Source organism: Psammomys obesus, unplaced genomic scaffold (assembly GCF_907164565.1).
Source record: "Psammomys obesus unplaced genomic scaffold, mPsaObe1.curated_primary_1811, whole genome shotgun sequence".
In the NCBI taxonomy this organism is placed as follows: domain Eukaryota; kingdom Metazoa; phylum Chordata; class Mammalia; order Rodentia; family Muridae; genus Psammomys; species Psammomys obesus.
This window is the reverse complement of record NW_026596131.1, coordinates 10176725-10199655: the sequence shown is the minus strand read 5'-3', so window position 1 is coordinate 10199655 and position 22931 is coordinate 10176725. Positions and strand designations below refer to the sequence as shown.

At 52.0% G+C, this 22931-nt stretch overlaps 1 protein-coding gene across 1 annotated transcript in view; it reads right to left on the bottom strand.

Annotated features, from left to right (window-relative positions):
- The window catches only part of Ttyh2 (tweety family member 2), a 41822-nt gene extending 18920 nt beyond the window's left edge, over positions 1 to 22902 (bottom strand). The window contains exons 1-4 of the mRNA XM_055592115.1: positions 22726 to 22902; positions 13959 to 14131; positions 8880 to 8991; positions 2743 to 2963 (exon numbers count right to left, since the gene is read on the bottom strand). Of these exons, the coding sequence (XP_055448090.1) occupies positions 2743 to 2963; positions 8880 to 8991; positions 13959 to 14131; positions 22726 to 22854 (635 nt within the window). The 5' untranslated portion in view covers positions 22855 to 22902. The remainder of the gene's footprint in view (positions 1 to 2742; positions 2964 to 8879; positions 8992 to 13958; positions 14132 to 22725) is intronic.
- Between the last annotated feature and the right edge of the window lie 29 nt (positions 22903 to 22931).

Below are 22931 nucleotides of genomic sequence, written 5' to 3'. Positions count from 1 at the left end.
CCATCTGCAGGAAATCCAGATGTAGAAGGGCTCCTGACCCCTCCACAGCTGTAGCTGTGCCTTCACAACTCCCGCACCGGCTGCTGCTGCCTGCGTAAGCTGTTCCTAGAAACAGCTCCTGGGCGGATGCTCTCCCAGAGGAGCCCCTGGGAACTAGGGGAAGGAGTTCTCACCATGAACTTGGCTCTTGTCTGCTGAGCTAACGCTGCTGGCTTCACCCCACCCACCCACCCCCACACTCCACCACATCCGGCATCTGTAAGCCAGCGTGTACAGCTCAACCCCAGGCGGAAGCCTCGGCTCGTTATGTCCTCCGAGCTGGACATGTCCCCTAGTAAAGTGCTCTGCTGGGAGTGGATGGCTGGCTTAACAACTGCTGGAAAGCCTTTCTGGAAAGGCTCCCCAAGAAGCCTGAGAGCTGCAAACACTAGCAGAGTTTGGGAGCTGCAGGAGCCTGCTTGAACTAGTCTTGCTCCTTAACGTGACCTGATAAGAAGCCCCTTTGGCTCCTCAGATATATAAAATCCTTACCGATTTCATCCCAGTCTTTACTAAGATGTCCACAAGATCAGCAAGGTATACTCAAGAAAAAAAGGCCAGGTCAATAAGGATGGCCCTCATCCCCAAGGATACCCCACTGGTCCTGATGTGATTTCAAAGGCTTGGGTAGTGGACAATATGCTTAACAAGAGGCTCATCAGACCCCACTGTTGAGGGTCACAGGTGACGGCAGACCATCTCCTCAGAGCTGGCAGTTCCTTTCAGTCCCCTAGGAGGAGGGCATTTTGCCCATGAGTGTCTGAGAGGAATAACACAAAGGGCTCTGTCCATCTAGAATATCTATGACATGAAGGAACCTCGGTCTGTGGGATGAGCGATGGGAGCACCACCTGGATCCCAGAGTACCACACACACAGCTCAGGGCTGCGTGAGTACTTCCTTTTGGGAAAGGGAGTCTGAGGTGGGAGGCCTTGAGCATTTCCTCTGGATTCAGTCCAACAGCTGCCTGCTGGGTGGGACTTGTGATATAATAGTCCAGAAAACCAAGGGTACATTGTGCCATGTTGCCACAGAGGCTCTGAGTTTTGTCAATGGCTTGAGGAGGTGCCAAGCCATTTGGGCGAGGAACGGATTCCAAGAGCAGACCCTTGTAATGCAAGACCCACGTATTTGTTCCACCCTGTATCTATGGTGCTGGATGCCTGACCCTTTGGGCACAGTGACTCGAGTGTCACACACGACGCTTGAACATTACATGACTGCATGCTACCATTCTGATGAAGGTCAGCCTAGGACAGAGACAGCCACGCCTCCTTCCTTGGCTCTCAGCAGTGACCCACCGTTCTGAGACCCTGTATTAGGAAGGAGGGCAGCCAGTCTGGGGTCTATGACCTGAGTTTAGCCGTTTAACCAGGGACATAAACAGATGCCACAGGCTGGATGAGACAGAGATGGGCTTGGCGATACCTATGTGAGGTGGTGTGGTGATTAACCTTGTCATCTTGACAGGACCTAGAATCGCCTAGGAAACAAATGTCTGGGCATGCTGAGAAATGCTTTTTTTTTTTTTTAATGTGTATATGCACACATGCATGTCACACAGTGTACAGATGAAAGGGCAGCTTGCAGAAGCCAGTTTCCTACTTCCATCGTGTGGGGCCCTGGCGCTGAATTCAGGCTGTCAACGTTGGCTCCAGAGGCCTTTACCAGTTAAACTATTTCAACAGCCCAAGATTTTCCGGGCCATGTTAATTGAGGTGGTCAACTGGTTGGTTTGACGTCCACTTGACACAATTTAGAGTCACCAGAGGGAGGAGGGAGTTTTCAGTTGAGAAAATATCTCCATAAAGTCAGGCTGCAGGCAAGCCCATGGGGCAGCAGCTCTCAACCTGTGGGTCGTGATACCTCTGGGGGATTCATACCCGATATCCTGCATATCAGATAGTTACACTACAATTCATAACTGTGGCAAAATTACAGTCATGAAGTAGCAAGTAAATAATTTTATGTTCGGGGTCACCACAATATGAGGAAATGTATTAATGGGTGCCCTTGGGAAGGTTGAGAGCTGCTGCTGTAGGGCATTTTCTCAATTAGCGATCAATGAGAGAGGGCCTAGCCTATTGTGGGTGGTGGTGTCCCTGGGCTGGTGGTCCTGGCCTCTATAAGGAAGCAGGCTGAACAAGCCATGAAGGAGCAGGTCAGTAAGCAGCACCCCTCCATGGCCTCTGCATCAGCTCCGGCCTCCAGGTTCCCACCCTGCTTGAGTTCCTGACCTCAGTGCTTCTGATGATGAGCTATTATACGGAACTGTGAGGGAAATAAACCCTTTCCTCCCCACGCTGCTCTTTGCTTGGTGTTTCATCACAGCAGCAGAAACCCGAACTGGGACAGTAACTAAGACAAACAGGAAAGCTGAGTACGAACACTTATCCTTCACTTCCTGACTATGGATGTGATGGGACCAGCTGCCTCACACTCCTGCTGCTATGGCTTCCCCTCCACAATGGACCACAGTCTCAAACTGTCAGCCCAAATAAACACCTATTGCTTCCTTAAGCTGTTTTGGTCAAGATATTTAGTCACTGAAACGAGAAAAATACATAGCAGATGTGTCAGAGGTGAGGTGGCGCCCTCAGTGCCCCGTTGCTCAGGTGGTACACAGTGAGGCTGCGGGGTGGAGCGGCTGGGTCTGCCTCTGTAGCCCCACTTGTCCCTGCCGTTGCTTTGCAAGTTCCTCACCTGTAGTATTCTACGTAGGCAGTCTGGTGGGACAGCTCGGTCAGCTGCACGGTGACCTCCCTCCACACGGGCAGCCCCGAGAGCTGGCTGACGACGTTGCCTGCCATCTGCTGCATGAACCTCAGGGTCTGGATGTAGTCACCCCGAGCAGCAAAGATCTCGCTGAGCCGGGCCAGGTGCTGTTCCAGCTCCATCTTCATCTTCTGGGTGTTTCCAGATACCTGGGGGGTGAGGGGAGGAAGGGGCTAGGAGTCTGGCCCTGGGATAGCTCTGGAAGGTCTCTGCAGGAGGAAGTAGTGATTGGTCAACTGGGCTTGAAGGGATGTTCCTCACTGACACAGACCTGGGAGCTCGTGAGATTCTTGCTCATGAGGAGTAGCCAAGGACAGTCTTTTCAGCTACTGCCATTGTGTGGGTCTGGAATGTTCCCCAAAGATCCATGCTGAAGACACGGGCACAAACTTTGTGATACTGGGAAGTGGTGAAGTGTTTAGGAGGTGGTTAGGTCTGTGACAGGACTTCAAGTCATTGAGGAGCGCCCGTCCTCAAAGAAGGCATTGGAATACTTTTGTTTTTGGAGCTAAGGTCTCTCTGTGTAGCCCTGGCCATCCTGGAACTTGCTCTGTAGACCATGGTGGCCTCAAACTCTCAAGAGATCCACCTGCCTTCTGAGAGTGGGATTAGAGCTGTGTGTCACCACTGCCCACGGGGCTGATACTGGAATCCTTTTATTCTTTGCTTCTGTGTAGAGCGAAGTGAGCAGCTCTACCCATCGCATGGGTTCATTCACCATGGCCTCGCCAATCAAAGACTCCAAAGCAATGGGACCAGGCAGCAAGAGCGGAAACCTCCCAGGATGAACCAAAACAAGCCTTTTTCTTTTCCTTTCCTTCCTCTCACTTATTTAAAAACTGTTGCATGTTTGAGACAGGGTCTCAGGTAGCCCAGGCTGGCCTCTGACTTAATATGAAGATGAGAATTACCTAGAATTCCTGATCTTCTTGCCTCCAGCTCTCAAGTGCTGGGGTTACAGGTGCACAAACCTTTTTTCTTCATAAATTTGATGGCCTCAGGGCTTTGTTATGGTGCTGGAAAGTAGATGATAAATCCATAGCCCAGTCAATCACGTTTGGCCCTGTTGTTCTGGCTTTTACGGGGCTGTAGCTGAAGTTTCTCTAATCTGAAAACTCAAATTTTCTTAATGCTCTGGCAGGAAATTCTATACAAATAACTCCAAATATGACCTCCAAACCCCAAAATCTGAAATCCCAAACACTTCAGGCCTCCTGAACTCCAGAGAGGGAGGCTCAACCTGGACTCCAAATAGGAAACCAAAAGAATCCGTTTTTCTTCCATAAATATTTTCCTAAAGTTTGAATCACTTGAGATTATGACATCAAAGACTTAGAGCCCCAGGCTGCTGCCTTGTGCTTTAATCCTGTAGGGTTCCCAGGTGCCCTCCAAGAGAAGGGGTTTGTCTCTGAGTTAGAATCAGCTCGTAGTGTCCCAACTGCAAGGCAGAACAATGCGGCCTTGAAAACAGAGAACAGATGCCATCTCCTCCCAGCCAGGCCCTAGGACAGGAGGAGGAAATCAGTGTCTTTGCCTGGGCTCATGTCTCACCATCCACCAGGATGTCTGTCCTGCTAGTTGAGTATAGAGGCACCTGTCATTTGCTTGGACCTTAAATGGACCCCAAAAGAACATCTGTCTATACAGACAAAAATGAAAGAATCGCTCAATGGCTGTCCTCGCCAGCTCCTAAGCAAGGGGCAAGGTGCAGCTTATACTGCAAAGGTCATACATACTCTTTGGGGAGGCCACAGCACCACAGCCATCTGAACAGAGCCTGCATGCTGGCAGCTGAGGGAAGAAGAACTTTGTTTGTTTTATTTTGTTTTCTTGCTAATGGTCTTGCTAATTCCTGAAGCTAGCCAGTAACTGGCTATATAATCCAGGTAGACCCTGAATTTGAGCTCTTCTTGCCCCAGCTTCTGTGATAGCTGGGACAATAGGACTATGCTACCAGGGTCTGGCTTTGCTGCTTTGACACTGTCATACTCAAACAGCTGGAAGGAGGGCAGGGTACCTTGTTAATCCTTACTCGGCAGGCTTGGCTCCCACAGCCTGCAAGAGAAAGGCACAGAAGAGGGGCAGAGGAGGGCATAGCAATGAAGCCCACAGGCCAGCACTCTGAGTTCAAGGAATCATGGGAACTTCATGTTAACCTTGTGGCTTTTCAGGTCTTCCTTATGCTGTGACTTCCTGATTCTAGGAGAAAGGCTCTGTTTCTCTCTCTGTTAGCACCTCTTCCATTTTCTGGCTTCTGCTGAATTCTTTGGAGGTGGTGACGGATTACGAGACAACAAGATAGAGACAGATACAATTGGCCATGCTGGCTCATGTCTGCAGAATCCTAGCACTTGGGAGGTTGAGGCAGGAGGCCTTGAAGTTAAGGCCATACTGGACTACAGATGGAACTGTTATCTCAAAATTAAAAAAAGGCCTTCCCAAGCCTGGCAGTGATGGTATACACCCTTAATCCCAGTACAGAGACAGAGGCAGACAGATCTCTGTAGATCTCTGGTCTACAAAGAGAGTTCCAGGACAGCCAGGGCTGTTACACAGAGAAACCCAGTCTCAAAAAACACAAACAAACAAAAGTCAGGGTTGGGCATGGAGCTCAGTTGGCAGAGTGCTTGCCTTGCATGCAGGAGGCCCTGACTTAGATCCAGAGCATCCAGCAGATTGGGTGTTGCACTGAACATTATAATCCCAGCAGTCAGGAGTCTGAGGCAGAAGGACTACTAGTTCAAGGTCATCCTTGGTTCTGTAGGGAGTTTGAGGCCAGCCTGAGCTATCAGTGAACCTAATTTAAAAAAAACAAGCATAAAGATAACAGACAAGTCCCTCCCACAAACAAAACATAGAAAGAAATAGAAAAGTGAAAATTTTAGGGAACATCCAGGTGTGATGGCACGGGCCTAGTCTCCACAGAGAATTCTAGGCCAGCCAGAGCTCTGTAGAGAGTCCCTGTCTTAAAAAAAAAAAAAAAAAAAAAAACAAACAAACAACCAACCAACCCACCCAAACAACAATAAAAATTAGAGACTAGGCCAGATACAGTGTCTAAGGCCTGTAATCTGAAAGCTCAGAAAGTTGAAGCAGGGGGACCAGGAGTTCTAGGACAGCCTGGGCTACATAGCAGAACCTTGCAGAAGAGAAAAAGAAAAGCCACAGGACAACCATTGTTTTTCATGGGACGAGATGATAGATAGATAGATAGATAGATAGATAGATAGATAGATAGATAGATAGATAGATATTTAGATGGAGAAATGCAGAGGTGGATGGATGGATGGATGATAGAACGAATCACAACAGTGGCCTCCCTGAAGCTTTGTGCTTGCTCACATGGTTCCCAGTCCTTGAGGTTCAAGAAGAGAGGTGTGATGTCCCCAAGATGGACTCTGGCTTTCTGTTGGGAACGGAGGATGAGGGGGGCAGCCCATCTCTTCCACCAGGTACATAGATACATAGAAAGTCATTAAGGACAGGAGTGTGGTTTTCAAGTTGTGGTCCCCAGGCCAGCAGCATCTCGAAAGAGCTCATTACAAAGGCAGATTCTCAGCTTGCCTCAAGAAGGTGAACTGGAGCCCCAGCAGGGTGGGGCTACTACAGCCTAACAAGCTCTCCTGGTGATTCTGACGCAAGCACCAGGTTAAGGACCTCTGGGAGGGAGGAGCACTGGACTGACTATGGAGCCGGTTGAGAGGAACACCATCTCAGATGCAGGGAAGTAGGAGGAGGGAAAGAACATAGGGGAGATGCCACCTCTCTGTGCCTCAGTTTCTTCACTGAGCGGTTTCCCATAGGCCTATTCTGGGTTCAGGGTGGTGGGGGTTTCTAGTAGAGGGTCCCTGGCTTTTGTGTTTGAGGGCAGCCCTGGAAGGGCCTCTAGTTGACCGTTTGGATGCTAGATCTGTGCTCCAGCAGGGCCCAGCTTTAAGTCATCCCGGCTGGCGGGGTGAGTCTCCATCCTGACTCTGCCACCCACAGCCTCCCACAACCCCAGCACTTCTACTTCATGGTTATTGCAGTAATTATTATAATGACACCATTATCTTAATCCTCCTGGGAGAGAGCACGCTATAGTTTACCACTTTTGCTGGTGGTAATTCACCTGATGCCATCTAGCCATTTACCTGCAATTTGGACCCCACCCCTTGGATGAGGGGGAAGGGGCTATAAGGATCTAACATCTCCCTGGAGTCCTCAGGCCTGAGACTGTTGGGCACCCACCTTGAGCCTTCATTATCCCCTTAAGTAAGAGAGGCAGAAGCTTCTGTAGCTGGCAGCACCATCACAAAGCCCCGGGACAAACGTCCCACACTGCAGTAACACCCAAAGGGTAAGGGCCTGTCTTCAGGGACAGGGTGACAGAAGGTCTAGAGAGCAGGACTTACAGCCAAGTGCTCAAACCTGCCTCTGGAGGGCTGGGAGCCTAAGACAAGTTCCCAGATAGCAGCAAGTTCCTCCCCTGAGATAAGGATGGAATTTTCCCAGCAGTGAAGGTCAGAGCGCTGGAGCTTTTGAGCATGCAAGCCTCTCCCACTTGGAAGGAGGCTGATGGCTGGAGACGGGGGAGACAGTACAGTGCCAAGGACAGGCAGAAGGTGTCCTTGGGGGCTCGATCCCCGTCAGAACCAAACTGAGTAAGAGTGGATACGCTCCCAGGGGCCACCTCCCAGAAATACTGGGCAGGACACAACTGGAGCAGCACAGCCTGTCTCTTTAAGGTGAGATTTTCTGTCCCTGCCCCCCAAGGGCTGATGGAAGGATTAGAACTGTAGAGGAGCTTAAAGGAGCACTGGGGAGGGGGCAGATGAGGTTGAGTCCTCCCTAGGAGGATGCCAGGCCGTCACCTATTCCTTTAGTTAGGGCTGGGCTGGTGGTGAAGCCCGTTGCCACAAATGTGCCTTTTGATACTGTGGAGGGACCTGGTTTAGAGAGAGTCAGATGTCCACGAACTAATTTTCCTAAAATCTGCATTTGGCCTTTTCCACCAGAGTCCTCAGGTAAACCAGGACAGGCACCTGTCATGGACAGGAGCTGTCATGGAGCCACATAGAACACCAGCAGGAAAGAAGATTGGCACTCTGCAAGAGTGGCAGGCAAGCAGGGGCCAGGGTGATGGGCCAGAGTCTCCAGACACACAGATGGGTTTATGAAGACTCTTCCCACTGTGCTTGTGTGCTTGCTTGCGTGCGTGCATGTGTGTGTATGTGTGTGTGTGTGTGTGTGTGTGTGTGTGTGTGTGTGTGTGTATGTTCCCTTGTTTCTGAAGTTTTTTTCCATCACTTTTTTTTTTTTTTTTTTTTGTCCCTAGTTTCCCCTTTTGATTTGTGGATCAGAACTTTGTACCAAATACTTTGAGCTAACATTAAACAAAAAAGAAAGTTCACATTCAGAACTAAGGATGTAGCTCAACTGGCAGGGCGGTCACCTAGCATGCACCACGCTCAGGGTTCAAACTCCAGCACTGCATATACCAGGCTCAGTGGGGCACACCTGTACACAAGTGACAGGCCCTCGCTTACACCAGGCACAGTAGCGCACTACACACAAGCAAACGAACCAGACCAACAGAGTTCCAGGTTAGACCCAGCCTCAAACAGGCAAACAACCCATGCCCGGTACGCTATGGTGGCAGTGTTTCCAGCACTGGGTATGCAGAGGCAAGACATCACGGGAAGTTCCAGGTGAGGCTGTTCTGCACAGTGGGCTCCAGGCTAGTCAGGGCTACACGGGGAGACCCCTTGTTTTAAAAACAGCAACAACAAATAGCTTCAAACCCATGTTCGAGGTTTCCTTCGGGGGTGGGGAAGTGTCCCGATGTTCTTCAACCAACTGGGGCCCGTGGGCTTGAGCTTCCCCGAAACCTCTCTTGACCTGGGTCATAGAAACTGCTTTTGCCTTTGGCAGGACTACTGCTCAGCAGCAGCCTGGCCCACAGCAGCCATCACACAGCTCTGCAGGGTGCAGCTGGGCTCCTGAGATCTGACTGGTACCCTTGTTCCGGCCTTGCTGATCTCATGGGTTGTGTCTGTGCCCAGCCACCTGCCCACAGTCCTTACCAGCTCGTCAATTCCAGAGAAGGTGTGGTTCGCGTTGTCCAGGGAGTAGATCAGCTGGTGCACCCCGTCGTTTGTCTCGCTGTTTCCATAGAAACCAACACCCACCGCAGCACTGCAAGCAGAACCCCAAACAAAGGTTATGGTAGCAAGTGAGCCTCAGCTGTTTGCCTGTCCCGGTCCCCATCTGTAGCACTGCGATTACAGATGTGTGGGCCTCTTCCGTGGGTGCTGGGAATCCAAACTCAGGTGGATTCCTCAGGTCTGAACAGTAAGCACTTTATCTAGTTCTCCAGTCCAGAAAGTACCGTCAATCTTCCTTCTTTCCTTTCCTTCTTTGTACTGAGGATTGAACCTAGGGCTATAGGCATGGTAGGCAGACAATCTACTACTGGGGAACATTCCCAGCCCTTGCATTTATCTTTTTAAAAATGTTTCTATAGCCAGGCAGTGGTGGTGCACGCCTTTAGTCCCAGCACTTGGGAGGCAGAGGCAGGTGGATCTCTGTGAGTTGGAGGCCAGCCTGGTCTACATAAGTGAGTTCCAGGACAGCCATCCAGGGTTGTTACTCAGAGAAACCCTTCCTTGAATAATCAAAACAAACAAACAAACAAACAAACAAATTGCTTTTAGGGCTGTAGAGATGGCTCAGCGGTTATGAGCCCTGGCTGCTCTTCTGGAGGACCCACATTCAGTTTCCAGCACTCTAATTGTTATAGCTCTAGTTCCAGGAGGATCTGACGCCCTCTTCTGGTCTCCAAAGGCACTGTGTGCATGTGCTGCCCATGCGCATGCAGGCAAGCCATCCATACACATAAACATAGATAGATGTAAAAAAAAATGTTTTTAGAGTGGTTCCAGGTTCACAGAAAAGCTGAGCAGGTACAGAATTCCTCTGTTTGAGGACAGTCCCCGTCATGGCCTCCTTTACGAAGCAGAGTCATTGCTCCAATGGGTAGCCCAGTGGAAACATGGGAACTATCCAAGGCCCACAGTGCGCACAGGGGTCACTCTTGGCTGAAATTCTACAGGTGGACACACAGTGTTGGGTATTGTCCCTGCCCTAAAACTCCCCGGTGCTCTGCCCCTCCTCCCACCCCGGGCCTTACAGTCTCCAAGGCTTTTACTAGAATGTCCTACAGCTATAGTCACAGCACGAAGCCTCTTCCGTTCACTTGCTTTTTCCTTTCTTTTCCCTTTTTTTTTTCCTTAGTGACAGGCATTCAAGGTCCCCAGTGTCTTTCATGGATCAACAAGACACTTGCTTTCAGCTCTGCATAATATTCCATTGTCCGAATATATCCAAGATCCTTCAGCTACTGAAGGATCTTTTACTTGGTTCCAGGTCTGGGGAACTGTGAATAAAAGCCACTACTAACAGCCCCAATGTGGGCTTTTGACTTCAGCCTGGGAGCTTTACCCTGTGGCTTGGGATCAGGGGGCATTGTCTAAGGGTGAAGGTTAAGGGCCACCCAAAGCGGCCCAGCAGAAGCCTGCTTGTCCTGGCTGGTACAGACTTCTGAAAGGCACAAAACTGCAGACAAGCCTGGGGGTTCTGATTTGGTGCAGCCTCTGATTTGACACACTCAATATCAACCTCCAAGTTCCTCCTGACATAGCCAAGAACCCTGGATTTCGGGGTTCCCCTATCCCCTGACTTCCCTATATATCCCCAATCTAGTCCCCTACTATGAAGGTTTAGCTTCTGGCAAGTTCCTTCTTACAGAGCTGAAGCCTGCCTGCCTCACTTAACCCAGAACCTGCTGGGCCCTGGTTCATGCTTTGGGGTGGCTGGAGGAAGTCTCCAATTCTGCCACAAACTGCACCTGTCAGCCTTCCTTCCTTCCTCCCTCCCTTTCTTCCTCCCTCCCTCCCTTCCTTCCTCCCTGTGCTGTGGTTGCTCTGTCCACCTTTCTCAAAGTGGCCCCTTTGTCACCTCCTGCCTTCTGTTCTCTGAGACAGACATATGAGACAGGGTCTCATGTATCCCCAGCTGGGCCTCACACATACACCCCAGCTGAGTGTAGTTCGAGGATGACCTTGAACTCCTGATCCCCTGTCTCTATCTCTCACAGGGATTGCAAGCATGGGCCACCACGCCTGGTTTCCAATGTCACTCTTCAGCTGGGACTGAGCAGAGTATGGGGAGCTGGTGTGTGCCTGTGTTAATAATGCTCTAGGACCCTCCCCCCACTGGTCTGAGGGCCTTGTGCCCTCACCGACATCATGGTCAGCAAACAGCCCCTCCCAGAACTTTCTGCTCAGGAGCTGTCGAGTTCAGTCTCTCCTCTTTCCTATTGATTTTTAACCAAAAGCCAAATCTGAAATCCATCTGTGTGAAATTTCATGATTGGCTTGAATCCAACCGGCCAGCCTGGATCAATCATTTGCAATCTTAACTCTTTCATCCCTCATATTCTATGTGGTCCACCTCTCCAGGGATCACAGGACCAATCAAGCAGCCTCCTGTAACTCTAACTTGGCAAAAGGTAATTGTGGGGCGCGCACACACACACACACACACACACACACACACACACACACACACAAACTGATGTCCTTCCTTCCTTCCTTCCTTGACACAGTTGTAGCTTAGCTGTCCTGGAACTGGAACTGGACTAGTGGATGAGGCTGGCCTTGAACACACAGAGCTCTGCCTCCTGAGTGCTGGGATTAAAGGTATGCACCACCACAGCTGACTGCAGTCAGTACTGTTTACATTCAATAGTCCAACCCATCGTTGCACTGTTGCTCTGTCCTCCTTTCTCCACAGTATTGCGGAGTGTCAAGTACGCAGGAAGACATCCATGTGGGAAAAGTATGCTTAAAAAATAAACTGAAAAACAAAGAAGGCAGCTAGGTGGTGGTGGTGGTGGTGGCACACGCCTTTAATCCCAGCACTAGGGAGGCAGAGGCAAGAAGATCTCTCTAAGTTTCAGGCCAGCCTGGTCTACAGAGTAATTTCCAGGACAGCCAGGGCTACATAGAGAAACCCTGTCTAGGCGGGGAAAATGGCCATTGCTTTTGTTCTTTTTTAATTGCTGATGTCCTCTTGCCTAGAACCAGTTGTAGAATTCTTCCACATGACCCCTTCCTTCTGTTTTGAGTTTTTCCTCCTCTTCTTTCTCCTTTTTTCAACTATTCTTTTTTGCTTATTTGTTTTTTTTGAGACAGGGTTTCTCTGTGTAACCAGGCTGTCCTGGACTCACAGAGACGGGCCTGCCTCTGCCTCCTTGAGTGCTTGGATCACAGGCATGTGCCATTGCACCCCGTTTGGGTAACTATTCTGAAAACTCTCTTTTTCTGCTTTTCTTTTTTCAGCACTGATTTCATACGTAGGGGCGTTTTGCCTGAGTGTGTGGCTCTGCGCCATGTGTGCCTGGTGCCTGTGGAGGCCTGAAGAAGGTGTTAAGGACACCGTGATAACTGCAGTTACACACAGCAGGTTGTGAGCCACCTTGTGGGAGCCGAGAAACAAACTTAGGTCCTCTGGAAGAGGAGCCAGTGCTCTTTTTGTTCATTCATTTGTTTGTTCATTTGTTCGTTTTATTTTGTTTTGTTTTTTCCAAGACAGGGTTCCTCTGTGTAACAGCCATGGCTGTCCTGGAACTTGCTCTGTAGACCAGGCTGGCCTGGAACTTAAGAGATCTGACTGCCTCTGCCTCCCAAGCTTTGGGACTAAAGTATGTGCAACCACTGCCCAGCTTTGGTGGTTCTACTTGGATGCTGGATTAACCAGCATTGAATGCATTTTAATCTAATGAAGTTTGTATCTGACAATATGCTTATCTGGCAGTAGCCCTACTGAAAACCTAGGAGCACCTGCAGGTCTCTGAGGATCCCGGGATCAAGGCATGTTAGCAAGCATGGGTGCTGTATGTCTTTGAGTCCTACCTTGCCCTGACTATCCCGTAATGCCCTGCACCAGGTAGAGGGTTTTATCAATCCAGTTCTTCCTGGGCGTCTGGGAGTTAGACCACTCTTTGACCCTTCCTATCTGGGCGGGAATGCTTTCTCCCCACTCTGGCTGCAGCCCTGAACGTCAACAGTTGTCAGTCCTCATCTGCTGCTTTGAGGATGGCCTCTCTTTCGGCCTTAGTGAAGCCCCACACTCCCAGCATGATGCGGTCACGAACATGCCACCGCATTCCATCTTGGCCAAAGGCTGAGACACAATGAACGAATACATTGTAATAGAAAAATATAAGCTGGGCAGTGGTGGCACATACCTTTAACCTCCGTACTCCGGAGAGGCAGAGGCAGGAGGATCTTTGAGTTCAAGGCCAGCCTGGTCTACAGAGTGAGTTCCAGGATAGCCAGGGCTACACAGAGAAACCCTGTCTCAAAAAACCAAAAAAAGAAAAGAAAAAAAATGTCCAAGAGTTAGTTGACTCTACTGCAGACTGGAACCCAGGATCCATCTTCTGACAAGCAGCTAGGGATTCAGCCTAGAGGGTGGCCACACCCTTCAGTAACTCAAGGGACGCTTCACTTTAGGAAAAACTCCTACAGATACGGAAATGAGAAAAATACACCAGCTCCTGCACACAGAGCCAGCATGCTCATGGGCCAGGTGCTGGGTGTCGAGGGGCAGCAGCTCCGGCTCTCACACAGTTCGGGGAACCTTCACTCCTCAGTCAGAGCGCACAGGAGGAGATCTATCTATGGGCACACAAAGCTCCTGCTCTCAGGAGACCATGGAAGTGATTGGGGCTAACTTCTGGTCTGGCAGACCCAGGGTGGCAGTGGAAGGGGGTGGGGGTGCCAAGAAAAGAAATGCCCACTGTCCACCTGGTCAGCTCAGGGAGGGACCCATGTGGCTGTCAGACCTGGTCCTGGTATGGTAGGAGGGTGTGGGGCCGCTAAGCGGACCCCCATCACCACACTAGGGACTGACACTCCATGCTTGGCCACAAAACGGACAGTATTCACCGTGGGAGGCAGGTTTGTTCATTCAAGTGTTAGCTTGCTCGGACTTGGGGAGGGGGGAGGCTAGTTTTGTGCCTGTTGTGTGCCCCCCTCCCCACCCGCCCCCTTGTAAGCTGAGTTGAAACCGTGTGGCCTTGTGCATGGGACACTCACCAGCAGATGAGTCCAGCGACCACCGCCGTCCAGGTGACGCAGAAGGAGTTGGGCTGCTTGCTCTGCGCCGAGTGGTCCCGCCGGCAGCAGCATGCGCACACCAGGTAAACGGCGAGGAAGATGAGGTTCAGGCCCAGGCCAATGGCAGCCAGCACCCCCAGGAAGAGCAGCGACTGTAAGAGGGGCGGGCTGTGTGTCAGCTTCTGGCTCAGCAGGAGAGCAGGGAGTCCTAGGAGCTGTACAGTATCCTTATGCCCGGCCCTCTAAACGGCCTGCCCTACATTTGTGGGTGCCAGGGTGGGGACGGTGGAGAAATGGACAAGCTAGGCAATGGAAGGCTTGGTGATGAGGAGGGGTAGAGGTGGTGGAGGGGGACAGCTGTTGTGAAGATTCCCATTATCAAAGCTCATTAGGACCTAGAATCTGCTGGGAGACAAATGTGTGTGTGTGAATGTGTGTGTGTGGTGTGTTTCTATATTAGTTTTATAGAGTTGGAAAGATCCACTGGAAATATGGGAGGGACTGTCCGATGGGCTGGGGTTCCAGCCTGAATACAAAAGGGAAGCCCTTAGTAACTAACACTCCGTTCTCTCTTCGCTTCCTGACGGTGGGTGTGATGCGACCAGCGGCTTCACATGCACGCCGCCAGGAAGGATGTCCCGTCAAACCATAAGCTGAAATAAACCCTTCCTTATTTAAGCTTCTTTCGTCAGGAATTTTGTCATAGCAATGACGAAAATCACTAACACAGCTAAGCACGGCTAAGCCCAGGTTTCCGGATGAAGATGTAGTCCAGGCCAGGCCTGATGATGAGCCCTGAGCCACTCGGGAGAACAAGAAAGAACAGCCAGCTGCAAACAGGGCTGTGGACGACTAGTGCTATGGCCATAAGGATGGGAAAGAGGCAGAGTCTAGGCAGGACACACCTCAGGTACCAAGCGATACTAAGCTAGGGCCAGGAAGGATGACAGGTGCTACCATACCTAGGCCCCACCTTGCCAGACCAGTCTTGCTATACCAAATGGAAGGTGCCTATTCCAGGTGCTGGGGCTACCCAGAATCCTTAGAAGGCAGCTCTGTGCAAGAGGGTGGATAGAAAGGTGCCAGAATAGATAATTCTTGGTGTCCTTCTTGCTGTATCCTGTCAGGGACAGCTGACCCCCATGCCAGTGGTAGCAGGAAGGCTGAAATGTTGAGGGGATGTGCGGGGCTCTTTGAGCCCGCCTAGTAGGCCAGGGTTTTCAAAATAAGCCGTTTTGTCTGTCAGGAGGCCTAGGTGTCCCCCTCCACAGCATCTTCCAATCCCTTTATTTGGCCAGATGGACACCAGATGGCCCCAGGATCAGTGGCCGACAGCCAGGGCTGGACCTGGCTCTAAGTCAGGCTCCTGAGCTGACAGCCTCCTGGCTTCCCATGTGGCCTCAGCAATGCCCTCATCCAGAGTCCCCAGTGTCCCAGTTGGGGGTGGCTCTCCCTAGAGCTTTTGTCAGGGAGGCTGTGTGTGTGGGGTAGCAGTCATCAGGGCAGAAGGCTGCAGGACACCAAGCGTGGGGAGGTGACCTGCAGTGCAAAAGGCTGGTGGCTGCAGACTAGGTAAACTGCCTGATCCCCTGTGAGGATGCAGGCAGCCCATAGGAGCCCTGACTTGGGCTGTCCTGATGCTAAGCCTGGGGAGGACAAGTGAGAAGTCTCATTTCACTCAGCATGTGGCCACCACTTCCACCTGGGCAACACTTAAGAGTGGGAAGGAACTCATCCTCCCTCCTCCAGGGAGGTGGAAATAGGGCAGCAGCTCAGTGCACAGCATCTTCCACAGTCTTTGCGCTAAGGCATGGGGCCTGGACCACCCGGTAGCATACCTGCCCCTTAGAATGGCCTCGAGAAGCTCCTGTCCCATGAGAAGTCACTGCCCACCTTCCTGGAAGGCAGAGGAGGGAAGGAGGGCTGTAGAGACTCTCTACACAAAGTCACCATACCGCACGCTGGCCTCTGATGCCTCTGTGGAGCCCACGCTGGGCCAAGCCTGTCACAGTGAGGGCTGGCAGGAACTGAGGACAGTGGCACAGCAGGCAGAGTGCTTGCCTGGCAAGCTGGAAGGCCGGGTCTCCACCCCGAACACTGCATAACTGGGCATGGTGGTGCACACCTGTAATCTCCCCTAGAGGGGACACCCAGGCCTCCCAACGGATGATAGCTTCCTTTGCAAACCCTGAGCTCTTCCTGCTGCCCGCTGATGCAGATGCAGAACTCTCCAGCACCTTGTTTGCCTGCATGCCGCCATGCTTCTGGCCACAGTGATAATGGACTAAACCTCTGAACTTTAAGCCAGCCCCAACTGAATGTTTTCCTTTATAAGAGCTGAAATGGTCATGGTGTCTCTTCACAGCAATAGAAAATCCAACTAGGCTAAATGACAGCAATAAAATCCCAAAGAACCGGACACCCTGTGCCAACTGTCACTCACTCAAGTGTTTTCAGGTGTAGGAGCAACAGATTAATGCCAACAGAAATTAACTTTTTTCCCCCAGTAGCTTCTCTTTTCCTTTAAACTGACTCTTCGGGGTCCAACACACAGAGCCTTGTGGGTACAAATGCCACTGTTGGCTTTTTAAATTTAACTTTTTTTTTTGGGGGGGGGGGTCTCCACAGTGCCCTTGAGCTCACTCTGCAGCCCAGGTTCTCCTTGCACTCTTGGTATTTCTCTCCTGTAAGTGCTGGATGGTAGGTGTGTCCCACCACAGCCAGCTCTAGAAATGACGCTCTGTGGCCGGGCGTGGAAGCACACATCTGTGCCCGTAATCCTAGCAGTCAAGAAGCTCAGGCCAGCCTGGACCTCAGAATGAGATCCTGTTTCCAAAACCTAAAAATAAGCCCCACGCTTTTCTCATAGCCCCTGGAATCCCACTGCTAAGAAGCGGCTATCTTCCCCCAGCCCCCCTGACAATTTGTAAGCCACCGGGCTTCCGTATACACTGTGACCTAGCCGTTCTACTTCAAGGAAAGGAGGGTGTGTGTGGAAACCCCCACCCCCAAGAGCCACATACAAAAAAAAAAAAAAAAAAAAAAAAAAAAAAAGTTCTCAGTCTAGCAGCAGTCACCAAACACTGGAGACAGCACATGGCGTGTGCGGTAGTCATACAGTGGAACACTACATGCGTGGGCAGCAGCACATACGTAAAATGTGTATGTCTAACATGAAGGGCGGGGCAACAGAGTAGCAGTGACAGGTTGAATTTATGTGCGGTGCAGTCAGAGATGATCACCTGGGGCAGGCAGTGGAGATGGAGGCAGATGCAGCGGTGCCCCAGGTGGCCAAGGGCACACGTGACAAGGGTCATGTTAGTGCTGGGCATGCACCACCACACCTGGCCCCAGGACGATGCGCTACGTACATGCTGAGGGCTGTGGAGATGGGTTGGTGGTAAGAATCCTCGCTGCCAATCAGGAGGACTTGAGTTTGGACCCCAGCTCCTACGTAAAAGGCTGTGAACGGTGACACACAGCCATCCTGGTAGCCCCAGAACTATGGAGGGAAGTCAGGAAGGAGGTTTGCTGGTCCCCAGCCTACATCCAAGCACAGCGAGGAACCCTGTATGAGGGGGACAACCCTGGGTCTCAGTCCTCTCCAGGCCAGACAGTTAGGCTCATTAGGTCACTGATAACACAAGCCAGTGCAAGAAGGCCCTGAGTAGGAAGGCCATGGCTCTAGTGTGGGGGTCAGAGGACAACTTTAGGGTATCAATGTGGGTCCCGGGTAGGGTATTGAATTCAGGTCATCAGGCTTGGTGGCAAGTGCCTTTATCCTCCAAGCCATTTCACCAGCCCCTGAATGTATTTTCAACAATGACTTGTGCTGTCAGGCTAATAACAATACCCCAGCTACCTTCACTCCCAGGAGGGTCTCCTCTGTGTTCACTCTAAGCAGAAGGAACCATTGACTCTACCAGGTGTCCCCACCCAGGAGGGAAATGATGATTGTCTTTCCAGTCTCTACAAATCTGCTCCGTAGCTGGATTCCAGATATCTGATTCCTAGAAATTGTGAGCCTAGATTTTCTGTGACCCCCCTGAAATCCTGCAGCTTAGGTCTCCTAGACAACCCTGGGTCTTGGCCCTCTCCAGGCCAAGCAGTTAGTCTCAATCAGGTCACTGATAACACAGGCCAGTGCAAGAAGACCCTGAGTAGGAAGGCCACATGTAGGTGGGGCGGTGGCTTGTTAGCTGCTGACTCCAAGAACCTGGGGCAACTAAAGGTTTAGAGCTGGAAGTTGGGTTGTCAGTGGGTCAAGAGCCAAGGGAACAGAAAGGGGAAGGAAGGTATGAAGAAAAGAGAGGCGGCTGGGGGAGACAGAGGGAACTCTAGCCAACTTGTGTCACCTGCTCCTCTAACAGGCCATTATGTCTCTGCTTCTAACTAGTGCACCGATGGGATAAGATGGGATGGGAAGGGATGGGAGGAAGAATCAAAGAGGGGAGGATAATTCTGCTTTCACCCTCCAGCAACAGCCAGAGCTTAGAAAGGCTTGTCTCCACATCACACGGTGCCTCCTTCTGCCCCACTCCCACTATTGCCTGTCCCAGCACCATGCCCAGACTCAGTCTCTCTGTCATCAAAGCTCCCTCGATTATTTCTGGTTTATCATTTGTAGTTAGCACCATCCTGGTACTCAGGCTAGGGGGACAGCAGCGGCCACAAGGGAGTACGGATGACAACTTCAGTGGTGTGCCAGCCCTCTTGTGGAGGCAGGTGGCCTCTCCTCATGCTCTATAGGGAGAGCACCACTTCGAAGCCTGGGAAGGGTTAACCCGTTGGGGAACTGGCGTGACTGCCTGATGATCATGACTCCAAGTTCAGATGGAATGAACGAGCTTCCTCATCCTAACCTTGGCTCTTCTCCCAAGGGGCAGGGCTCTAAAGCCTGCTTTTTCCTCCTCAGATCTGCCTCCAGCTGAGCCAGGGCATCCTGTTGTTCACCCTGAATTCCATACTCTGTCCTCAATGCACTCAGTTGGGGCAAAAAGACAGAGTCTAGCCCAGGCTGGCCTCCAACTCTTTATGAAGCCGAGTGACTTCTTGTTTGTGTTTATTTTATTTATTGTTATTGTTTTTCTTTTTTAGACACAGTTTCTCTACAGCCCTGGCTGTCCTGGAATTCACTATGTAGATTAGGCTGGTCTAGAACTCACAAAGATCCACTGGCCTCTGCCTCCCAAGTGCTAGGATTCCATAAGACTGCCACCACAGCCAGTCTTATGGGGTGCTGGGGATGGAACTCAGGGTTTAATGCAGGCTAGGCAAGCACTCGCAGCCGAGCTACACACACAACCTCTCACTGTGTGAACTGAGACTCGGGAAAATCCAAGCCAAACCACGACAATGAACACCTCCCATGCCTTCTAACACACAGCCTGCAGAAGGCCTGGATGGGTGTGCTGTCCTCAGTGCCAACAGGAAGTACTATGGACATGACGTCATCAGGGTCTGGCCTCCCCTAAGTGGAAGACGAGGGTGACAACACCAGATGGGGAGGGAATTCTGTGACTTTCTAACTGTCCCTAGCACTGTCCACTGAGCATCTAGCCAGCTGGGGTCTCCTTCTTAAGCAGGGACTATGCCACTGGGCACCAGCTTCCCACCGGGAACTCTTGGGCCTTTTTGCTAGTTCTTGAATCAGGCATCATCTCCAGCTTCCAGGCGTGCTCTCCTGTCAAACGGGATGAGATCTGGGGTGGGGATCTAGGCTGCTCTCTGATACTCACACAGAGCCGGCAGAATTCCTAGGCCACTGCCCTGCTTGCCTTTGCTGGGCCCAATGCCACTTCCCGCAAATGGCTGGGGATATAGAGTCTTCCTGAGGACTCAGGCTCAAGTTCAATGGGGAGAGGATGGGGAGAACCAACTATCAGGAAACTAGAAACTTCCACTGTGCCCGCAGACCCCAGGCAGAAGCCAGACACACAGCAGCAATTCTAGATTTTAGGGCTCAAAGGAGGATAGATTACCAGTTGGAAACTAGCCTCAACTCCACGGGGAGACCTTGCCTCAAAAATAAATAAGTAAACAAATAAGACAGAGAGGAGGGGTGAATGGGGATGTAGCTCAGTTGGTAGAGTGCTTGTCCACCAGAAAACCCCAGGTTCCATTCCCTGGCACCCCATAAACAGGGAATGGGGGACACACACCTGTAAACATAGCACTCAGGAAGTTCTAGACCACCACATGGGGTTACCAGGCTGCCAGCTTCTCAGCATCTGCTCTTCTAAGCCTTGCTGTGCTTTTTAGGTCCCAAGCACACGGCAGTCATTCCTGGAGCTTAGCTGCCGATTTCCAGCCCACCTACACGTGTGTACGTGTATGAGTGTGTATGCACTCACACACACAAGCACAGGCTGACCCTTAAAGCCTACATTATTTGTGACTTTCACTGGCACTTTTTTCTCAGTCTCCCCTGCTCAGGCTCTTGAGCTCTCTCCCTCTCTATTTTACAGGGCACCGCCCTTAGGCACCCGTCACCTCAAGGCCATTTGTCTAATGATTGCACCATTGGGTCCTGTTATGTCCTATGTAAATGCCTATTCTGCGAACACTCAGTAGAATAACTCACGGAGTGCCTGCCGATGAGGGGAAGAAGTCCCATCTGCCTGTGGTCACACAGCCATAGAATGAGAATCTGCCTCAGCCAGTGGATTGGCAATCCCCTGCCTCAAACTACGCTGGCTTCAGAGCTGCCTCCGCCACTGCTATCCTGGTTATCATGTCACCCAGGCCCTAGCACAACACTCAGCCTCAAATTCAGTTTCCTGAGGACCAAGCTGACTTAGGACAGGAGGCACCCAGGCTACATGTGAATCAACTGAACTGGCTGCCCAACTCCAGCGCTCAGTAGAAAAGAGACCCATGGTCAGACAACAAGGGAACTTGACAAAACAGGAGCGGCCTTAAATAACACCCCATGCCAGACTTCCACCACATTCACCTCCCAGAGCTTCCACGCGTAGCTGAACCAGGATGCAAGCAGGGACGGGGTAGGTACAGTGGTCATGGGAAAGAGACAGAACAAAGGGTTCGGGGGTCAGGACCCTAAAGGCAGGGACTGTGAGTGGGACTCTCCAGCACCACACAGCTGCCATCTATCCATAGACTGGGGTGGGTGGAGTCAGGCTCAGGCTGTGGGAATGAGAGGCTGCCCCCATCCCATCCCTCTGCCAGCCAGGTCTCCTTGACCCAGCTGAGGGGCTAGTTTTGTTTTTCCAGAAGAGGGGAGACAATATGATTGGAACCCAGAGCACAGGATCCGAGATCTCTGCACACCCCCAGCACAGCTGTTGGGAAACCATATCGTCCCTTTTCAAGCACTTGCTGAAGGAAGACTCCCTGGAGCTGGCCGGTAGCCACCGGTCCTCAGGGAACAAGCCTTCCTTCCAGGGCCAGACAAGACCGGGGTGGGGGTGCAGTCCAGAGAAGTTAGTGCTATAGTGCCTGGGAGTGACAATGACCCCCGCCAGCAGCACCAAGGGGTCCTATTGCCCCCGAAGAACAGGGAGTGACTGCCCAAGCCTGCAAACAGCAGGGCCACTGCAAGTTATAATTAGACTCCGTGGCACTGGCTCTTGGGCAGTGCACAGCGCAGGGATCAGGAGCCCCTGGTCTCAGAATGAGGACAGGTGGAGAAGACAAGAGGCCACTCGTGGGCAGTCTAGAAAAACCCTGCTCAGCGCACCACTACAGAGATAAGGACTGGTGCCTTGCCACTGCAGGAAAAGGTCAAAGTCCGATATGGGCACAGAACTCTGAACTAACACTAATGGGCCTCTTCCTAGGTTGCCCCAGCTCCTGAATCTTTGACCTGGCAGAGGGGACTGACTAAGCCAGGGCGGCAGAGGCCGTGCTGGGTGACCGAGGCTGAGATGGGCTGAGGGACTGTGTGTAGCTGGGTCAGGAAGGGAGGTCAGAAGCCTGGACATGACCACCAAACCCGCAAGGGAAAGGCCCAGGGACAATTCAGAAGTATAAGAATGAGGAGGGTAGACGGCCCGGGAACCAAGACCTCCGGATTCCAGGACCTAGAAGGTGTAGGGACGCCAGGACAGTTGCAGGACATGGTACAAGAGGGGGTTGATCTGAAACCACCTTCCTCCCTTCCCTGACTCAAACAGCTGTGGATTTTGGCGTCCAAGAGGTTAGTCACCCACGCCACTTATTTCAGCCCCGCAGCCTTTGAGACGGTGCCAAGGCAGAGGTACTGGCAGCGGCTCCCGGCTCCTACCCTACCGGCTGGGGCTGGGAAATGGAGCGCTGAGGACTCCGGAGATTCAAGTCAGTTCCTGCCTAAACTTCTCTCAGGCCATCAGGACCGAAAGAGAAAACGTCTGGTGCTGGAGTCAGTCTTAGGAGGGGAACTTCGGAGCACCCCCGCACACCCACGTACCGTCAGTCACCCCTACTAAGATGCCCCACCCCCACCGTAAGTCTCCGGACGGACGGCTCACCCCCCCACCCCCTCCGCGCAGCCTCCGCGTCCTTTCTCTCCCTCCCCAGCGTTCTCCACTACAACCTCTCCAGCTTTACGAACCCAAAGGTTCCCAGCTAGGACGAGCGTCCCGGTGAAGGGACCCCGGAGAGAACCGAGGGGGTCTGAGAGACGCGGAGAGCGCGGGCTGGGAGGCAAGAGAGGACGGAGTGGGAACTTGGGCGCGCGGGGGCCAGCTCTGGCTCCTACTCTGAGGGTCCCTCTCGGTGGCTCGGGATCTGCGACGCACGGGCTTACCTCCTGGTATGTCTCGTCGCCGGGGCTAAAGGTGCTGTCCACCCGCTGCAGGCGCAGGCCGAGGTGCGGGACGCTGTGCAGCCATACGACCCACCAGGGCGCGATGTACTCCACGCGCGCCGCCGGCATGGCTTGGGCAAACTGCAGCGGCTCCACTGCAACTGCCAGCGTCGCTAACACCCGCTCAGGACTCGATCGGTCCCGCC